The following is an 18,630-nucleotide window of genomic DNA, read 5'->3' as shown; positions in this document are numbered from 1 at the left end:
TTTTTTTTGGGGCAAATTTCGGAATTTCGGGCATGTCATTATTACTCCGGTCGGTAAACTGGTTGCTGCTGCTGAGTGAGAGAGTGACTGTCTCGTTTCCGAGGGCTTTACTGCTATATGTTTATTGTTGCCATGGAGGCAATCCCCAGCCTCGTCTTGAGATCACTGTGCGCGATTTCAAAATAAGAGCGGACACAGCCCGATTGAAAAACAAATCATAATTAAAAAGAAAAACTTTTCAAAACAGCTCGCGGGCCAGAAATAGATGCCCAATGGGCATAAAAAGGCCCGGAGGGCGCTATTTGAGTATGGGGGGCCTATGGTATTTACCATTATGAAATAGCTGAGAATGCTATCTTGGTGGTTGCCGATTTCACTAATTTGTTGTTATTAAGTACATCATTGATTTAGCTGTGTGATAAACAGTGGCGAAAAAACTTGCCTGATATGAAATGTGAAAAAAATTAAATACAAAGTTTGCCTCAAAGGACATGTTCGACGATGGTATTCTATAAAAACGAATATAATTTGCTTTTCCATTCTGATTCTGGCATCCAACCGCACGGCACGACATATTTTGTGTATCTCGCCCGTTTCGCTCAACTTGTTTATGCTGTTTTATTGCCCCCACAATGGGCGTGCAGCTGCCAGTGACATAATCGTGACATATATCCCAAATTGGTCTATATTGGTATGGAGAGAAGTACGCTGCTTCACTCTGCCACTGCGCTACAGTAAATGGTGCGCACTGTGCGTTTTTTCCGCTTTTTCACGTCGCTTCGCCGTTGTGATCAAAAGTTCAACCAAATCGAACCTACGGTGTTGCTACCAGATTTGGACTGCGCATGCGCAGAACACCATGTTTGTGTACACTTTAGCGATAGCTCCGATATTTTAGATATTTGCAATTCATTTATGACTAGACAATTCTAAATTTAGATATCTGATATCTAAATGCAGATATCAAATTGTGATTCTGACTAGTCAAAGCTCTGTAGTAGATATCCAGTATTTAATTAAAGATAGTCAGACGAAAGCAATTTAATGTTAAAACAGCTTGCCATCACCGCCAAATAAGGTAGCGAACCTTTCTGTAGCATAGCCAATGAGATAGACTGATGTAACAGAAGCAGCGCTGCGTGTTGACAGATGTAGACATTCTCGCCGTTTCTCAGTACCCAGAGCTCTATAACACCACTATAAAACCACTATATAACCACTTAAACGTATATCACTTTTGTATATCACATAGTGAGGAAAAACACAGCATGGCGACTTACCAGGTTCAAACCAATCTCACAATTACGTGGCTACTACCCATATGTATTTAGCCAGTTAGCCTGTTAGCAACAAGCCTGCTGAAAAAAAAAATGTGCCTGTCACGAACACTGCTCAAAGCCAAGTGGAGCGAAAAGCAGAGACGCGCATTACGCCTGTCATGTGAAAGTCTCCTAATAGTACACTATATTCTCAATATTAGGGAATCAATATTAGGACCAACCACAAGTCTACTATTTTGGCCTGATGTATAGGAGTCAGGTAGCCAATCAGAACGCAGCTGGCAGAATCCTGACAGTGAAGCCAACTTAACGCACTGAAAATATTAGAAGTATCATCTACTTTTGGGCGGAGCGTCTGTGGCTGAGACAAGTTGTTTGTCAAAATTTAAAGCAGTGGAAGAGTTCTCAACATACCCCACAGACAGAAATGTGGTGTCTTAACCACATCCTTAGAGATATCATTGAGAGGGAGGAGGACTTGAAGATGTGGCCATACATAACACACGTCTTGTGTTGGTATAATTCTTTAGTGTCATCTTTTGGAGTGTGAGATTTCACTGCCCTGTTCCCAGAGGCTCATCAACCTCACCACAAATAAGCATAATTCATTCATTCATTATCTGTAACCGCTTATCCAGTTCAGGGTCGCGGGGGTCCAGAGCCTACCTGGAATCATTGGGCACAAGGCAGGAATACACCCTGGAGGGGGCGCCAGTCCTTCACAGGGCAACACACACACACACACACTTGAGTCGCCAATCCACCTACCAACGCGTGTTTTTGGACTGTGGGAGGAAACCGGAGCACCCGGAGGAAACCCACGCGGACACGGGGAGAACACACCTGTCACAGACAGTCACCCGGAGCTGGAATTGAACCCACAACCTCCAGGTCTCTGGAGCTGTGTGACTGCGACACTACCTGCTGCGCCACTGTGCCACCGTTCTACTTAATATTGACGATACAGCAACAGACAGGCAACATACCAAAGAAAACATGAAAGCAAGCATTTATAGTGCTGGATTTGTGAGGGAAGAGAGTTCCAGAGACAGGGATCCTGATCTCCTAGGCTGTGAGGATTAGAAGAGGGAATAGATAGTTGGCTAGCAATGGTAGATCTAAGGCTGTGGGAGGATTTAAAGGCTGAAGAAGGTCTGAAAGTTAGGAAGGAACAAGTTTATTTAAGGCCTGGTATGTGAGCAAGCAAATTTTAAACTGAATACTGTATTTAACAGGGAGCAAATGAAGATTATATAGGACTGTGATGTAATGTGATGATGTGAGCGGGTGTAGGTAAGAATGCGAGTTGCTGAAGTTTGAAATACACTGCTCAAAAAAATAAAGGGAACACTAAAATAACACATCCTAGATCTCAATGAATGATATATTCCAGTTGAAAATCTTCATTCATTACACTGTGGAATGCGTTGAGAACAAAACATAAAATTGATCAATATAAATTAAAATTATTATCCCATGGAGGTCTGGATTTGAAATCATACTCAAAAGTGGACAATCAAATTACAAGCTGATCCAACTTCAGTGGAAATTCCTCAAGACAAGTTAAAACGAGGCTCAGTAGTATGTGTGGCCTCCGTGTGTCTGTATGACCTCTCTACAACGCCTGGGCATGCTCCTGATTAGGTGGCGGATGTTGTTCCAGACCTGGATTAAAGCATCAGTCAACTCCTGAACAGCCTGTGGTGCCACGTGGCGTTGGTGGATGATTTCCCAGATCTGCTTGATTGGCTTCAGGTCTGGGGAACTGGCAGGCCAGTCCATAGCATCAATGCTTTCATCATGCAGGAACTGCTAACACTTTTCAGCCACATGAGGCCTAGCATTGTCATGCAGCAGCGTCTCCAGACGCAAATGGCAATCGCACTGCAAGGTGCTGGGCTGTAAGCCCAAGCCCCACTTGTGGATGTTGGACCCTCATACCACCCTCATGGAGTCTGTTTCTGACAGTTTGTGCAGAAATTTATTATTATAAATATTTATTATAATAATATAATTTTATATTATAATTAATAAAATTTATTATTATTATTTATTATTATTAGTGGCCTGCTGGAGGTCATTTTGCAGGGCGCTGGCACTACTCCTCCTGTCCCTCCTTGCACAAAGGAGGAGATAGCTGTCCTGCTCATGGATTGTTGCCCTCCTGGTCTGTCTCCTGGTATCTCCTCCATGCTCTGGACACTTTGCTGACAGCAAACCTTCTTACCATAGCTCGCATTGATGTGTCGTCCTGGATGAGCTGCACTACCTGAGCAACCTCTGTGGGTTGTGGACACCACCTCATGCTACCTCTAGGGGTAAGAGCACTGACAAAATGCAAAAGGGACCAAAACATAACCACAACCAGAAATGATGAAAACAGAGAAATGGTCTGTGGTCACCACCTGCAGAACCACTCCTTTATAGGGGTTGTCTTGGTAATTGCCACTCATTTCTACCTGTTGTCTGTTCCATCTGAACAACAGCAGGTGAAATTGATTTACAATCAGTGATGCTTCCTAACTAAGTTTGATTTCACAGAAGTGTGATTGAGTTACATTGTGTTGTTTAAGTGTTCTTTAGTTTTTTTGAGCAGTGTATTTGGAACTTATGGAAGGAAAGGAATTAACGTATGACAGGAGAGGGGGACAGTAATCAAGATGATTTGAGATGAATGCATGAATGAGCTTTTGTTATGTTTCATGAGTGCAAGTATGAGGTCTTAACAACAGAGGTAAAATGTAGATAAGATTTAAGGGTGGAATCAAGGACACCCCACAAGTTACAAACTGTATTGGAAACACAACAACATCAATAGAGATACTGAAGGAATGGATTCTCTTAAGAGAAGTTAATTCAGCTCATGATTTTCCTCAGAGTAGGAGAGAGAACGACACTGGCCTGGATATTTAATCCTGTTCAAACTGGGAATTAACTGCAAATTAATTTTGAACATTGAAACTCAAATGTTGCTGCTACCTTGTGTATTAGCAGTAAAAATAACTAGAAGATATTTCTGTCTATATCAAATTGCTTGGGGAAAACCACAAGGGTCTAGGTAGAATTTTACTGATTTATGGTGCAGTATTTGAAAATCTACACTCAATCCATTTAAACAAATCACATTCATCGCTGCCTGATGGCTGGTAACCAATTACATTCCTTCTGCCTTAAATGCAGCACTGCCTCTAGAACCATTTGAGTAGTGCTTTTGCACATGTGTGTTTAGACATGGGAGATTGGTGCAGTGTTGTTTGATCACTGTGGTAATTTGACCCAAGAATATCACAGATGTTGACTGGAAACGGGCTATAATATGTCCATTTTAAGCCATATGGAGGACTATTGCAGGACTAGTAAATACATACTTAATTTGCTGATTGTTGGTAGAAGTCTGCCATAGGATTCCAGGTACCTGGCCCTGAAACCATCCATAGATATCAAGAGTAGTGGTGGCTTGGAGAAACTGTTAAAGTAAAAGGAAAAGAAGATTTAGAAAATAATAGGTGTTTTTTTTTTTTTTTTGCTAATTCAAAGACAATGCACATTGCAATCCTCAATAAATCAGAATTAAGTACAAATCTAGGATTAAAAACAGATTCCTATAACAATGTCCATAAATGATTTACAAACCCCATTTGCAGTTGGGACAAAATATGTAAATAAATCAGAATGCAATTATGTGCCAATTTTTTTAAACCCTGTGTTTAATTAAAATTAAGACAGTATAGTGTACCTCCAATGATGAAACAATTTGAATTAAACTTTATTGTTTTTGAACAAAAATTCCAACAACACATTCCAAAAAAGACAGGGCAATAAAAGACTGGCAATGTTGTGCAATGCTACCAAAAACAAACAAGCTTAACAGACAACAGATCAGTGGGCTTAATAAGGGCACCTGAGAGTGAGTCTTTCAAAAGTAAAGATGGTGAGGGGTGATTCTGTGAAAGTCTGTGTATGTTTACATTTCATCATTTCATGAATCTCGAGAAATCCAACATTGGCTGGCTGTGATCTGTAGACCCTAAGGTGGCATTGGATTAAATATAGACACCATTCTGTAGCATTAATCATGGCATGGGCTTAAAACTCATGCTAAAAAGAAATCATATGTAAACAGGATCCAGTATACTCTGGCCCTGAATTCATATAATATAGACTGAGGTGAAGTGGAAAAGTGTCCTGTGGTCCAAAAAATCTAAACTTGTAATTCTTTTTGGATATCATGTATTTCATGTCAACATGCTAAAGAGGAAAAAGACAATTCAGCTTGTTATAAATGCACAGTTTAAAAGCCAGCATCTGTGAGGGAGGGTGCATTAGTGCACATAGCAAAGGTAACTTGCACATCTGTGAAGGCACAGTTAATGCTGAATGATATATAAATGATTTTCTGAGAAGACCTTAGGCAAGGCCAATCCACGTTCTGCATGGATTACAACAGCAAGGCTACTTAGTAGTACAAGAGTTCAAGTACTAAACTAGTCCAGATGGGTCACCCAATACAAATAATGGGTGCATTATGAAATGGAAGTGGAGCGAAAAATACAATGGAGACACTGAGCTGTTAAGCAAATAAAACAAGCAAGAGCGAAAACATTTTCACTTTCAAAATGACAGCAACTGGTCTCCAGTTTACGGAGTGTGTTTAATAGAAAAGGCGATACAACACAGTGGTAAACATTCCCATGTCCCACATTTTTTGGAAAGTATTGCTGTCAGCAAATTAAAAATGCACATATATTTAGCAAAAAATATATAAACCTTTTCAATTTCAACATTTAAAATGTTGTTGTTGTATATTTTCAATTAAATAATGGGTTTAAGTGATTTTCACATCATTGAATTTTGCTTTTATATACATTCTGCATTCTCCTAACTTTTCTCTAAATGGGTTTGTACCACTGTACTCACAACATAAATATAATGACAACATTGTCTAACTATCAATATTCATTACAATATTTTTGGAATATGCTGACACAGACAAAAAATAAGCAGTATTGTCACATTCAAAAACAAGGCCACAGTGTCATTGATGCAAAGCACCACAATCTATTGTACTTATAATAGCACACCCATTTGTATCCTGCTAAATGTGAGTAAGTGAGAGCAAATTGCAAGAAAGATTAATTGTATCTAAAAATGCAACCAGTATTGATGGTAGTTACAGTAGGTTTAGAAAGATGGAACACACCCTGGATATGGTGTCAGTCCATCAAAAGACAATGTATTATATTCATAATAAAGAATAATCTTACAGCTCACCTCCATAGGATCCATTTAATATAATCTGGCCCCAAAAATTAAATACTTATTACTTTTATAGCCTACTCAATAATGTTACTCACCTACATTATTTTGGGTCTTTCATTCATTATCTGTAACCGCTTATTCATTTCAGGGTCACGGTGGTTCCAGAGCCTACCTGGAATTATTGGGCGCAAGGCAGGAATACACCCTGGAGATGATGCCAGTTATTCACAGGGCAACACACACATTCACTCACACACTCACACCTACGGACACTTTTGAGTTGCCAATCCACCTACCAACGTGTTTTTGGACTGTGGGAGGAAACTGGAGCACTTAGAGCAAACCCACGCGTACACAGGGAGAACACACCAAACTCCTCACACACAGTCACCCAGAGTGGGAATCAAACCATTTTGGGCCTTAGAATTTATTATTTAATAATGTAAATAAACTTTCTGAAGCCTTAATCATTCCAAAAACTTGCACATATACCAAAGCCATATCTAAAGCAATAGAAATAAAATTTAAAATGATATTAATCAGTATGTTATTTTACTAACCCATTTAATTTGAACATCCATCCATCCATTATCTGTAACCGCTTATCCAATTTAGGGTCGCGGGGGGTCCAGAGCCTACCTAGAATCATCGGGCGCAAGGCAGGAATACACCCTGGAGGGGACGCCAGTCCTTCACAGGGCAATTTGAACATGTTTTTAGTAACTGAAAATTGTTCAGAAAACACTGTATTTGACTAAAGTATGTAAAAACTTTCTTGTGATTTTTGCTAGGGCATTTAACCGCTTATCTGGTTCAAGGTCGCAGTGGGTCAGGAGCCTACCCAGAATCACTGGGCGCAAGGCAGGAACACACCCTGGAGCGGGTGCCAGTCCTTCACAGGCAAACACAAACACATTCAATTACACACTCACACCTATGGACACTTTTGAGTCGCCAATCCACCTTGTTCGTTTTTACACCATGGGAGGAAACCGGGAGCAACCGGAGGAAAGTCACGTGGACACGGGGAGAACACACCAAACTCCTCTCAGACAGTCACCTGGAGTAGGACTTGAACCCACAATGTTCAAAAGGCCCAGTGTGTATAACAGACTTATAGTCGTTCAGTACATAACAACTTAAATGTGTATGTTAATATTTTGTTTTCTTTATAAATGTGCATTTAGCCATAGTTATTTCTCATTGGTTGAAGCTCTGTCACATGACTCACGTTAGTTTCCAGCATCGTCTACTAGGGGAGCAGTTCTTAAGTGCAGCCACCATAGTTCCTTCTCAGTCTGCTTTGTGTTATTCAAACTAGCCGATGTGCGTCATTGATGAAACGTGAGTCACATTTTATTAATTCATATTAGTACCTGGATGCGAAGGAAACGCTGCGAGTTCATGTTTATGAGCATTATTGCTTAATTAGACCACACATACACACAGAGCTCTCATTCCTCATGTTCATGGACTAATAAATTCTTGAATTAACTCTGGCCGCAAGTGGTGTTCTGGCCGACCCACCGGATTGAACCCAGGACAAACTACGTATCAGTGGTAGCCTCCTAAGATTACAGTGGTCTCCACCACATTAATGGTCCTTTGAGCCGGATACTCCTGTGTTTACTCCTGAAATGGATACAGTTCAAGAATATGAGGCAGAGGGTGGACGGCCTAAGCAACGTATTCATCCCCCATCCCGTTATGATGATTATGAAGTACAGTTTCCCGGTTATCGTCGTCCCCGCCATGGACATGAGGAGGAATGGACAATGCTTCAGGAGGGACCGGTCAGGGTGACCCCTCTCACATCTCCCCATTGCTCCCCAACACAACTGCAGCTGAGACAGGATGCTTTCCTCCCACAAAGGGATAAGTTCTACGCAGTCACAGATGTGACACCTGACGAGAATATGCCAGCCCACCAGCTGTATCCTGAGCACCAACATGGACAACTGTTTCCTAGTTACTTAAAGCCCTCCTCCTTGGTTGAACACTCCAGACAGCCAGTCGGTCACATTAGTGCAGAATTAGAAGAGAACTCTTGATTCAACAGTCCCAACAGTGTATCTCCTCTGACCTAACAGAGCTTAGAGCTATCAGATCAGAAATAAAACAGCTAGTTAATACAGCACATACAATTCAGTATGACATAAGGCATACAGGTGCCCCTCAGGGACAGGAGGCAGGGCCAGGGCCAACTTCTGCCCAAAAGTGTTTAACCCTCAAAACTGCACCAGAGAGCGAGGGGGAGGATGACTGGCCTCCTCCACCCCCATGCCCAGAAAGTACAGAGGAAGTACCAGGAGGAGAACAGCTAGTAATAGAGAGGATTGACCAGCTGATGAATGAGCTTCAAGTTCTCAAAATGGAGACCTTAGCCACAGGGCAGTACAGGCCAGCTATAAAGGTACCTACAACAAGTGCAGCCTCTGAGTTGTCTCCTCATAGAAAGTACTGTGCCATTGGGACTCCTTATGCTCCTCCTGGAATGTTCACTAAGACATCAGCACCCGATAAACCTTATGGGGGGCCACCCAACAGCCATCCTCAGATTGGACAACCTGTAGTTACATCGCAGCGACTACCCGGCAAGCCCCAACCGCCATCACCTCACCCAGGGCAACTGCCTCATAGTTACTTTACCCTTATGGATACCACCTACAGAGGACCTCAACCAACAATACCCAACTTTACTAGTCGTGATCCCAGTGAGTTCGTTCAATTGAAGCTAGCACTTGAGAACCTTTTACAAGCTGATGGGACTGAGTTATTTAAATACCTGGTCTTGGTGAACCATCTAAAGTTAGACGAAGCGAGACTTTTCGCAGATGCCTATCTGCATTCCCCGACACCTTATACAGACACCCTGGCTGCATTGAATGATAAGTTTGGTCAGCAACACCAGTTAGCGTTGAAGCGGATTGCTTTGGTGATGGACTCTCCTGATATAAGACGTGGAGATATTGCTGCTTTCGAAAGGTTTGCCCTTCAAATCCAGTCCCTTGTGGGCATGCTCCACACCCTTGGCTCTGAGGGGGAAGTGGAGCTGCAGTGTGGTTCACACGTTGCACGTCTTCTCAGTAAGTTACCTCCAGAGCAGAGAGCAGATTTTTGTCACTGCATGTATCACCATTCTGGCACCAGCTACACTCTGGTTGACCTTGTAGACTGGCTTAAGTATGAAGCCTGGTGTTAAGACTTTGATGCTACGCTGCCTACTAAAGCAGCAAAAGAGAGTATGGGGGCTAGTTTCAGTAGCCGTCAAGGGAAACGGTCTGTCACGGTTCTGCATGGATCCAAAGATGAGATAAGTAAAAAAGGGTTACTTAATGCCACTACAGTAAAGAGCAAGGGAAAACCATACTGTCCATTTTGTGATAATTCAGATCATTACCTCAGTAAGTGTACCGCCATTTCCCAGCTCTCCTCAGACCAAATAGCCGACTGGATAAAGGTGAACAAAAGATGCTGGCGATGTGCACGATCACATCAGGCTGCACAATGTAATCTAAAGAAACCTTGTAACATTTGCCAGAGGAGACATTTGCAGATTTTGCATGAGGTCAATGAAGAGCCGTCACGGGGGTTAGTGATGACTACAGCAACAGAAAGGTGAGAGGCCAACAACGGATGTGCTCTATTTGGATCGTCCAACTAAGGGTTACAGAGTGTTATTGAAAGTTGTGCGTGTTCTTATTCATCATGGTGATAAGACTATTGATACCTTCGTGGTATTGGATGATAGGTCAGAGAGATCGATGTCGCAAGAGCAATCCAGCAAGCCGCATGCCCACAGCAGTGCTTGGTTACATCAGTACCACCCCAAATGAGTCAACTGATGAAACATGTTGAATGGTTGTGGCAAGTAGATACTGTCCCACATCGAAGTGAGAAAGTTGTGCATGATTGTGATGCAATTGGCTTGAGGCCAAGACCACTCGGGTGGAAGTGAACGGTATACTCCGCTATGCCACTCCACTGCTGCGTAAAAAGAGTATGCCACATCTCCAAGCCTCAAAGGAAGCAGTCATGCCAAGCTTGAGAGGTTTGGGGCGGAGGCTCTCTCGGAATCCAGAATGGGCTAAAGTCTATAAAGTTGAGATGGATAAGCTGGTTCAGGCGGGGTCAGTAATCAAGCTGAGTCCCCAGGAGCTGGAAAGGGAGGAGGAGGCATGGTATGTTCACCATCATATGGTGAGCCACAATGGAAAGGATCGTCTGGTCTTCAATTGTTCTTACCAGTATAGAGGACAGAACCTGAATGAATACCTGCTACCTGGACCGACATTGGGACCATCACTGATAGGTGTCCTCTTACGGTTCCGGGAACATGCTGTGGCCATTTCAGGTGACATTAAAGGCATGTTCCAACAGGTCCGTCTCTTACCCGAAGACCGTTCTTTGTTACGCTTTGTATGGCGTGACTTGTGTCAAAGTGAGCCTGTAGCAGTCTATGAGTGGTGCGTACTTCCCTTTGGCACAAGTTGTAGCTGTGCTACTTTTGCTTTGCAATGTCATGTCACCGAAAACAGCTCACCGGATGAGGAGGTGAGATTTTCAGTGGAGCGCAGTTTTTACGTGGACAATTGTTTGCAAAGCCTACCCACTATCGCAGAGGCAAAACATTTGGTGGATAAATTAAGATCACTCCTGTCATCAGCTGGATTCGAATTGCGTCAGTGGGCTAGCAATGAGCCAAGTGTCATCTCTCATTTGCCTGAGGATTTAAGATCAAGCAATGCAGAACACTGGCTTGCTCAGGATAAAACCGACTCAGACCCAGAGTCAACCTTGGGGCTTCGCTGCCACTTCAAAAGTGACACACTGAGTTACAAATATCGCCCAGTAGATTATGGGGTCCCCACAATGCGGAACATATACAGGGTCTTAGCAAGCCAATATGATCCTTTGGGGTTTATTCTGCCCTACACCACTAGAGCTAAGATACTGGTAAGATGTCTGTGGGATAAAAACAGAGGCTGGGACGATTCCCTTCTACCTCCAGACCTCTTACAGAGGTGGAAGGATTGGGAGGCCGAGCTCAAATTCCTACCGCAAATTGTACTTCCCAGGCCATATGTACCCCATGATGTTAAACCAATTGATGTCTATCGAGAGATGCATGTGTTCTGTGACGCATCTGTAATGACAAACTCATTTATGATTGATACTGAGCAAAATGTACCTTGGCATTTGACGTGAAGAAGTGACCAGCATGTGCTCACATTCATCAGATTAAACTGACAGTTGCACCTTGCAACACGAACATCGCGTACTCACAACCAAGGCTACAGAACCAAGCTTACAAGGTTGCTGAAGCTGATAAGACAGGAGAACAAGGCTACAGAACATTGAGCAAGCTCTGTTTCACTGTCCTTACGTCATCGTCAGGAAAAGACAAAACTGTGTGTAACCTTCTCTCAGTGTGAGTGTGTCCGCTGGTTTCATCCAACAACGCACGCTCTCCCTTACTCTTAATAAATCTTTTTGTTACTTGACACAAGAACTGCCTGTCTGATATTTTCAGGGTAAAACTTCCACCACAAACTTGGCGTCACGAACAGGATGACCACGTCGCCTCAGTGAGCGGAGGGAGAGGCTCTGAGGACGCTCTTCGCCTGGAGCAGGTGAACCACTACGGGACCTTGCAAAACCAAGGGAAGACCCTGTGGAGAGACCCGACTGCCGACCACTGAGCGCGTGCGTCATCTGAAGAACTAGAAGTGATGAGTGACCCTACGCTGTTCTCACAGAGAAGTCACAAGACAGATTAGAGAATATCTAACAAAAGTGTATGCTCTGCTAAAGCCCCCTGTAGAAGGGGAAGGAAAATGGCAATCATACTGAGTTAGATCAGAGAATCTCGCTATTTTACGACGGTAGAATAGTTCATCCGCTCTAAGAGGGAGTGGAAAACAGTAAGCAGGTCCGGACCTCCTTGTGATTTTCTCTTGGTTGTGGGAGCCGTGAAAGGGACCAATAAACAGGCTAGTAGAATTGTGTCAAGAGAACAAAATGGGTGGCCACCAGAGTAAGTATATTTATAGGGAGGGGGACTGGACATCAGCTTTGTGCCACGATATGAGAAAACATTACGGCAATGATGTGACCAAGTATATGCCCTACTGGACGCAGGTTTTCGGGTTTCCCCCTCATGGTTCAATGAGTATTAAATTACTGAGTACGTTAAGAAGTAGAATAAAAACAGGCCCAACGGGAAACTTAAAGAGTGATAAGAAATACTGTGAGGAACATAGGGAGGGAATGCTAACCACACTAACTTTTTGGGAAGAGGAAGCAGAGAAGCGGGAGAAAGACCGCACTCGAAATGTACGTAATGATGTCCCTACTAATCAATTGCCTCAGTGTGTATCCAGGAAGGTGGACCCTGACCTCGACTCTGCCCCACCGTGACTTCCCGACCAGAACCCAGCGCCAGCGCCAGCCCCAGCACCAACACCAGTGCCGACACCAGCCCCAGCACCGACACCAGCCCCAGCACCGACACCAGCGCCAGCACCGACACCAGCGCCAGCCCCAGCATCGACACCAGCCCCAGCACCAGCCCCGACACCCCCTGTCCAAGCACCTGACCAACCAGAGGGGTTGTATTCGGAAGCCAGAGCACCGATGGAGCGCACCACTGCTGACAACCAGACGAAGCAGCCGCCTCCCTACGCGTCCGCGGATTCAAGCACGGATACAGGAATGTCAATTCCTCCCGCATCGCCTCGTGTGTCCAGAAGGACGACGAAACAGTGTCAGACTACGTTGCTCGGCTCACCATGGTCCACACTGAAAGCTGTGGATTAGATAAACCAGTGACATTGGCGATCGGAACCACGGACCGCTCCACATGGGAGTCTTACCTGGTCCAAAGCCTCCTGCTGGGTCTGAAGCCTCAGATTCTCGCAGGCGTAAAGACCACTTGCGTGGGTTACTCAAAGCAGCCCCTGACGATCATCGAGGAGCATGCCAGACACCACGAAACACTACTCCGCGAGCAAGAAAACAAGAGGAACAAGAAAAAGGCGGACGTCCAAGAACAAGCCATGTTAACCATGGTGCAGCAGTTCCAAGCCCAGACCACACGCAGAGGACGTGGGAGAGGCAGAGGAAGAGATCAGAAAAAGAAAGAACGCGACGCGCCTGGAGGACCTGACATGGAGCGACACAATCGATGCTACAACTGCGATAAGCCAGGACATTTAGCGCGCGATTGCCCACAACCACCAAAGAATCCAAAATACCCAACCAGCTGGACACCAGCGGATGGCGAGGAGGAATGACGGGCGGAGGAGGGGAACGGGAACACCAGGGAACACAACGACGCATCAGACAGGGAAGTACAATCACCTTATTTACTTTATCAAACGCAATTGACTAAGAACGCTTTAGATTTGCCTATGGTAACCCTCATTGTAAAAAACAAGCCATTGAAATTTTTAGTAGATAGTGGGGCAGCTCACTCAGTTATTAAAGGGAATGAAATAAATGTGCCACTCACAAACAAATCAATAACGACCATTGGAGCTGGAGGGAGAATGACCAAAGAGCCAGTCTCTGGCCCGCTCCAATGTAGATTGGGAGATAGAAATTTTCAGCACAGTTTCCTGATTTCCATGTGTTGCCCAGTAAACTTACTAGCCAGAGATCTCATGTGTAAACTAAAGTGTAAGCTGGAAAGTACCCCGACGGGATTGTTGGTGGACTTTGCAGAAGAACACCCTGATTTTCAGGGCGTGAGGTACGGATTGGGAGAGCCTCTGTATGTATATGAATGGGAGTTGAAGAGCGGGCATGGAAATTCCTCATGTGTCGCTGGGAAAGGCTCCGCATGAGGAATGGAAGGACGTGGGTACATGGTTAAACACAGTAGTGTAGAAGGTTATAGACTGGCGTCCTGTGGAGGGACCACTGCCCATCATGCACAGCCGTTGCACAAATATATATAAAATAGTCACACCTTACCTGTTCCATGCGCACAGAGTGGTCACATTGGCAGCAAATGATACACTGTCCATGGTAACAGAGGTAGTTTTGCCAACAGACCTAGCAGATATCCCAGATACCCTCTGGGCAAAAGGTAAAAATGATGTGGGCCTCATTAGGAATTGTGAACCCGTTGTGATAACCCCAAAGAGCACATACAGACCCAAAGAATTAGCTATAGTTAAGTGTGCGGCTCACCAAAAGGGAACTGATTACATCACCAAGGGTAATGCAAAGGCAGACCTTGCTGCGAAAGCAGCAGCACTCAAACCCCACATCCAAGCCTCCGCTATTCCTGTGACTAACCTTACCGTATCTCTTGCAGATATCCAGTCTTCAGCCACGGCAGCTGAAATAGGGAGGTGGAAACAAGACAAGTGTTCACTGTCCCCACAAGGTTGGATGCATGCGCCAACAAACAAACCCTGCTTACCCAAAGCATACGCGAGAGGCCTGATTAAGATTGTACATGGGCGTAGCCACATGTCCAAAGGGGGGATAGTGGACACTTTGAGAAAACAGTGGTACGCTCCAGGCCTCACGAACTTAACCCAAAAATTTTGTTCTCAGTGTCTGATATGCGCACAACACTCTGCGAAAGCAGCACATGCGCAAACTTCCACAGCGGGCCACCCGCCCGCAACAGAACCATTCCAGCACTGGCAAATTGATTTTGTAGAACTGACTCAGGCAGAGGGAAAGAAATACATGTTGGTTTGCGTATGTATGTTCAGCAAGTGGACGGAAGCTTTTCCCACAGGTAAACAGGACGCACAAGCTGTTACGAAAATGTTGTTGAGAAAAATAATCCCCAGGTGGGGTCTTCCAACCCGCATCTCGAGCGATAACGGCACCCCATTCGTACAACGAGGTCTGATTGATCTGACCAAGCACCTAGGTATAGACATGAGAAAACATTGCAGCTACCACCCTGCCAGTGCAGGGGCGGTGGAACGAATGAATGGCACATTAAAGAATGGATTAGCCAAAATGCACCAGGATACAGGGTTATCCTGGGTCAAATGCTTACCATTAGTGTTGTGGCAGATGAGAACCAGACCTCAACCAAAAACAGGCCTCAGCGCTTTTGAGATAGTGTTTGGAAGACCTCCCAATATTGGGGTGGGACCACCCCTACAGGACCAAGTCCTACTGTCCGACACTTTGGTAGCTTACTGCTCAAAACTCTACACAATCTTGTCTGATATCTATCCACAGGTAAAAGCTGTCCTGCCGAGCCCAGCTGACCAGTTCCTGCACGACTTCAAACAGGCGATTGGGTGCTGATTAAGGATCTAAGAAGACAACACTGGAAAGACGCCAGGTGGAGAGGACCGTACCAAGTGCTCCTGACTACACACACTGCAGTTAAAACAGAAGCAGAATCAGCTGACTTACATCGCAACATTGCCACTCCCGGACGAGGATGCCTTGGAGTTGGGAGACCTGTTAGATGGACCACCTGTTTCTGTTTAATAAAACACTCGCTTATGTTCACATGTGCATAGTGAATTTGTAGAAATACACTTACTCATATACAATGCAGCGCACGCGATTGCCTAGTAAAATTCAGCGACAAGCTGACTTAGGACGCTTACACCATATTATCATAGCCATGTCCAGTGGGTCTGTTTTAAGGTAAATTTTGATAGTATCATAGGGGGGATTGTAATGACAAACTCATTTATGATTGATACTGAGCAAAATGTACCTTGGCGTTTGACGTGAAGAAGTGACCAGCATGTGCTCACATTCATCAGATTAAACTGACAGTTGCACCTTGCAACACGAACATCGCGTACTCACAACCAAGGCTACAGAACCAAGCTTACAAGGTTGCTGAAGCTGATAAGACAGGAGAACAAGGCTACAGAACATTGAGCAAGCTCTGTTTCACTGTCCTTACGTCATCGTCAGGAAAAGACAAAACTGTGTGTAACCTTCTCTCAGTGTGAGTGTGTCCGCTGGTTTCATCCAACAACGCACGCTCTCCCTTACTCTTAATAAATCTTTTTGTTACTTGACACAAGAACTGCCTGTCTGATATTTTCAGGGTAAAACTTCCACCACACATCTGAGCAAGCCTATGGCTCAGTCGCTTACTTGCGAACAGTAGATCATCAAGGCAGAGCTCACCTGTCATTCATGATGGCTCGTTCTAGGGTCGCTCCCAAGCGTCTCCTATCCATGCCCAGGCTAGAGCTCTGTGCTGCACTCATTGGAGCTCAACTCTCTCGATTGTTACGGGCGGAGCTCACTCTGAAGTTAGATGAGATGTGCTTTGGACAGACTCCACAACGGTGTTGATGTGGCTGAAGTCTGAGTCTTGCCATTTCAAGGTCTTTGTCGGGACTAGAGTTGCAGAAATTCAAGACCTTACAAATTTGAGTGTCTGGCGGTATGTTGATTCTGCCAAGAACCCAGCTGATGACATCACAACGGGGCAAGACATTGCGAGAACTAGTGGAACCAAACAGGTGGAGCCAAGGACCTCCCTTTCTCTTGCTGATCCCAGAATTGTGGCCTAAGAATCCAGCAACATATCTAAAGGATGACTCCTCTGAGCTACGCAAGTCCATCCTATGCGGTCTTACTTCTACTGTGACACACTATCCTGGGATAGATCTGAGTCAGTGCAAGACTTAGAAAGAACTTCTAAAGTTGCATGGGACGGCAGATGAGAAGAGCAAACCTACTGCTCATAACTACTGCAAAGCAGAGACCTTCCTATTTGGTATGGCTCAATTAGACAGTATTTCTGAAGAGTTACGGCTCTTGAAAGTTGGGAAACCTGTCCTCAAGAGAAGTCGACTTGTGACTTTATCCCCAGAGCTTGATGAAGCCGGAGAACTTATTTGCGTAGGTGGAAGACTTCATAGAGCAGGATATTTGGATCAGACTACCTTACACCCCATAGTCCTAGATCCGTCGCACCCAGTAGCGAGGCTCCTAATCCAAGACTTTGATGATCTACTGCGGCACCCTGGTCCAGAGCGAGTGTTTGCCGAGATCCGGCGCACATTTTGGATCCTGCGAGGACGCGAAGCTGTTCGACGATTCCAAAGAACCTGCTCTGATTGTCGCAGATGGAGGGGGAAACCCACCATACCTAAGATGGCAGACTTACCCACTGGCTGGCTTAGATTTTTCAAACCTGTTTTTTATTCTACGGGAATGGACTGTTTCGGGCCTTTTGAGATCAAAATGGGACGCCGTATGGAAAAGAGGTGGGGGATAATATTTAAGTGTCTCACAACCCGAGCGGTACATTTGGATATCCTTACTTCAATTGATACTGACTCATTCTTGATGGCTCTACGAAGATTCATCGCACGCAGGGGAACTCCGGCCGAGCTGTTCTCCGACCAAGGAACCAATTTCCGAGGCGGCGAAAGAGAGTTGGTGGAAGCATTTAATGTACTGTCCCCAGAACTACAACACCAATTGGCCAAGCAGAAGATCCATTTCCGCTTCAACCCCCCGGCTGCTCCTCACTTTGGAGGGAGGTAGCGGGAGATTCGCTCAGTGAAGACTGCACTTTACACCACCATTTGTGCGCAACCTGTCACTGAAGAAGTCCTTCGCACTGTGCTTCTTGAGGTGGAAGGAATCCTCAATTCAAAACCCCTGGGTTATGTCTCATAAGATATTAATGACCCAGATCTTGTGACTCCCAACATCCTTTTGATGGGGCGGCCAGACGGATCTCTTCCACAGATAGTCTATATGAAGAATGAGCTTCTGAATCATCATCGGTGGAGACACTCACAAATACTGGCTGACTACTTTTGGACTTGTTTCATTCGTCTATACTTACCCAGTCTGCAATCACGCCAGAAGTGGCATTCCAGAACTACTGAAGGTTCAGTAGTTATGATGTTAGACCCACAGTTGCCAAAAGCCCTCTGGCCAATCGGTCGAGTTGTCAAGGTTCACCCTAGCCCTGATGGTCACATAAGGACAGCTGATGTGGAGGTGAAGGGCAAAACATACACTCGGCCTGTTACAAGATTGATTGACTTACCGGCCCTCCCTTCTGAAGCTGATGAAGACAGTTCTGTGCCAGCAGCTAGTACACAACCCTAGTGCCTTT

The 18,630-nt window shown here is 44.8% G+C and overlaps 1 protein-coding gene across 1 annotated transcript in view; it reads right to left on the bottom strand.

Annotated features, from left to right (window-relative positions):
* The window catches only part of LOC136677714 (ectonucleotide pyrophosphatase/phosphodiesterase family member 1-like), a 115,882-nt gene that overhangs the window by 50,774 nt on the left and 46,478 nt on the right, over positions 1-18,630 (bottom strand). The window contains exon 6 of the mRNA XM_066655313.1: positions 4,649-4,746. Coding sequence (XP_066511410.1) covers positions 4,649-4,746 — 98 coding nt within the window. The remainder of the gene's footprint in view (positions 1-4,648; positions 4,747-18,630) is intronic.

Source organism: Hoplias malabaricus, chromosome Y, assembly GCF_029633855.1.
Source record: "Hoplias malabaricus isolate fHopMal1 chromosome Y, fHopMal1.hap1, whole genome shotgun sequence".
NCBI classification, from domain to species: Eukaryota; Metazoa; Chordata; class Actinopteri; order Characiformes; family Erythrinidae; genus Hoplias; species Hoplias malabaricus.
The sequence above is the reverse complement of the archived record's forward strand: the minus strand, read 5'-3'. Positions and strand labels throughout refer to the sequence as shown.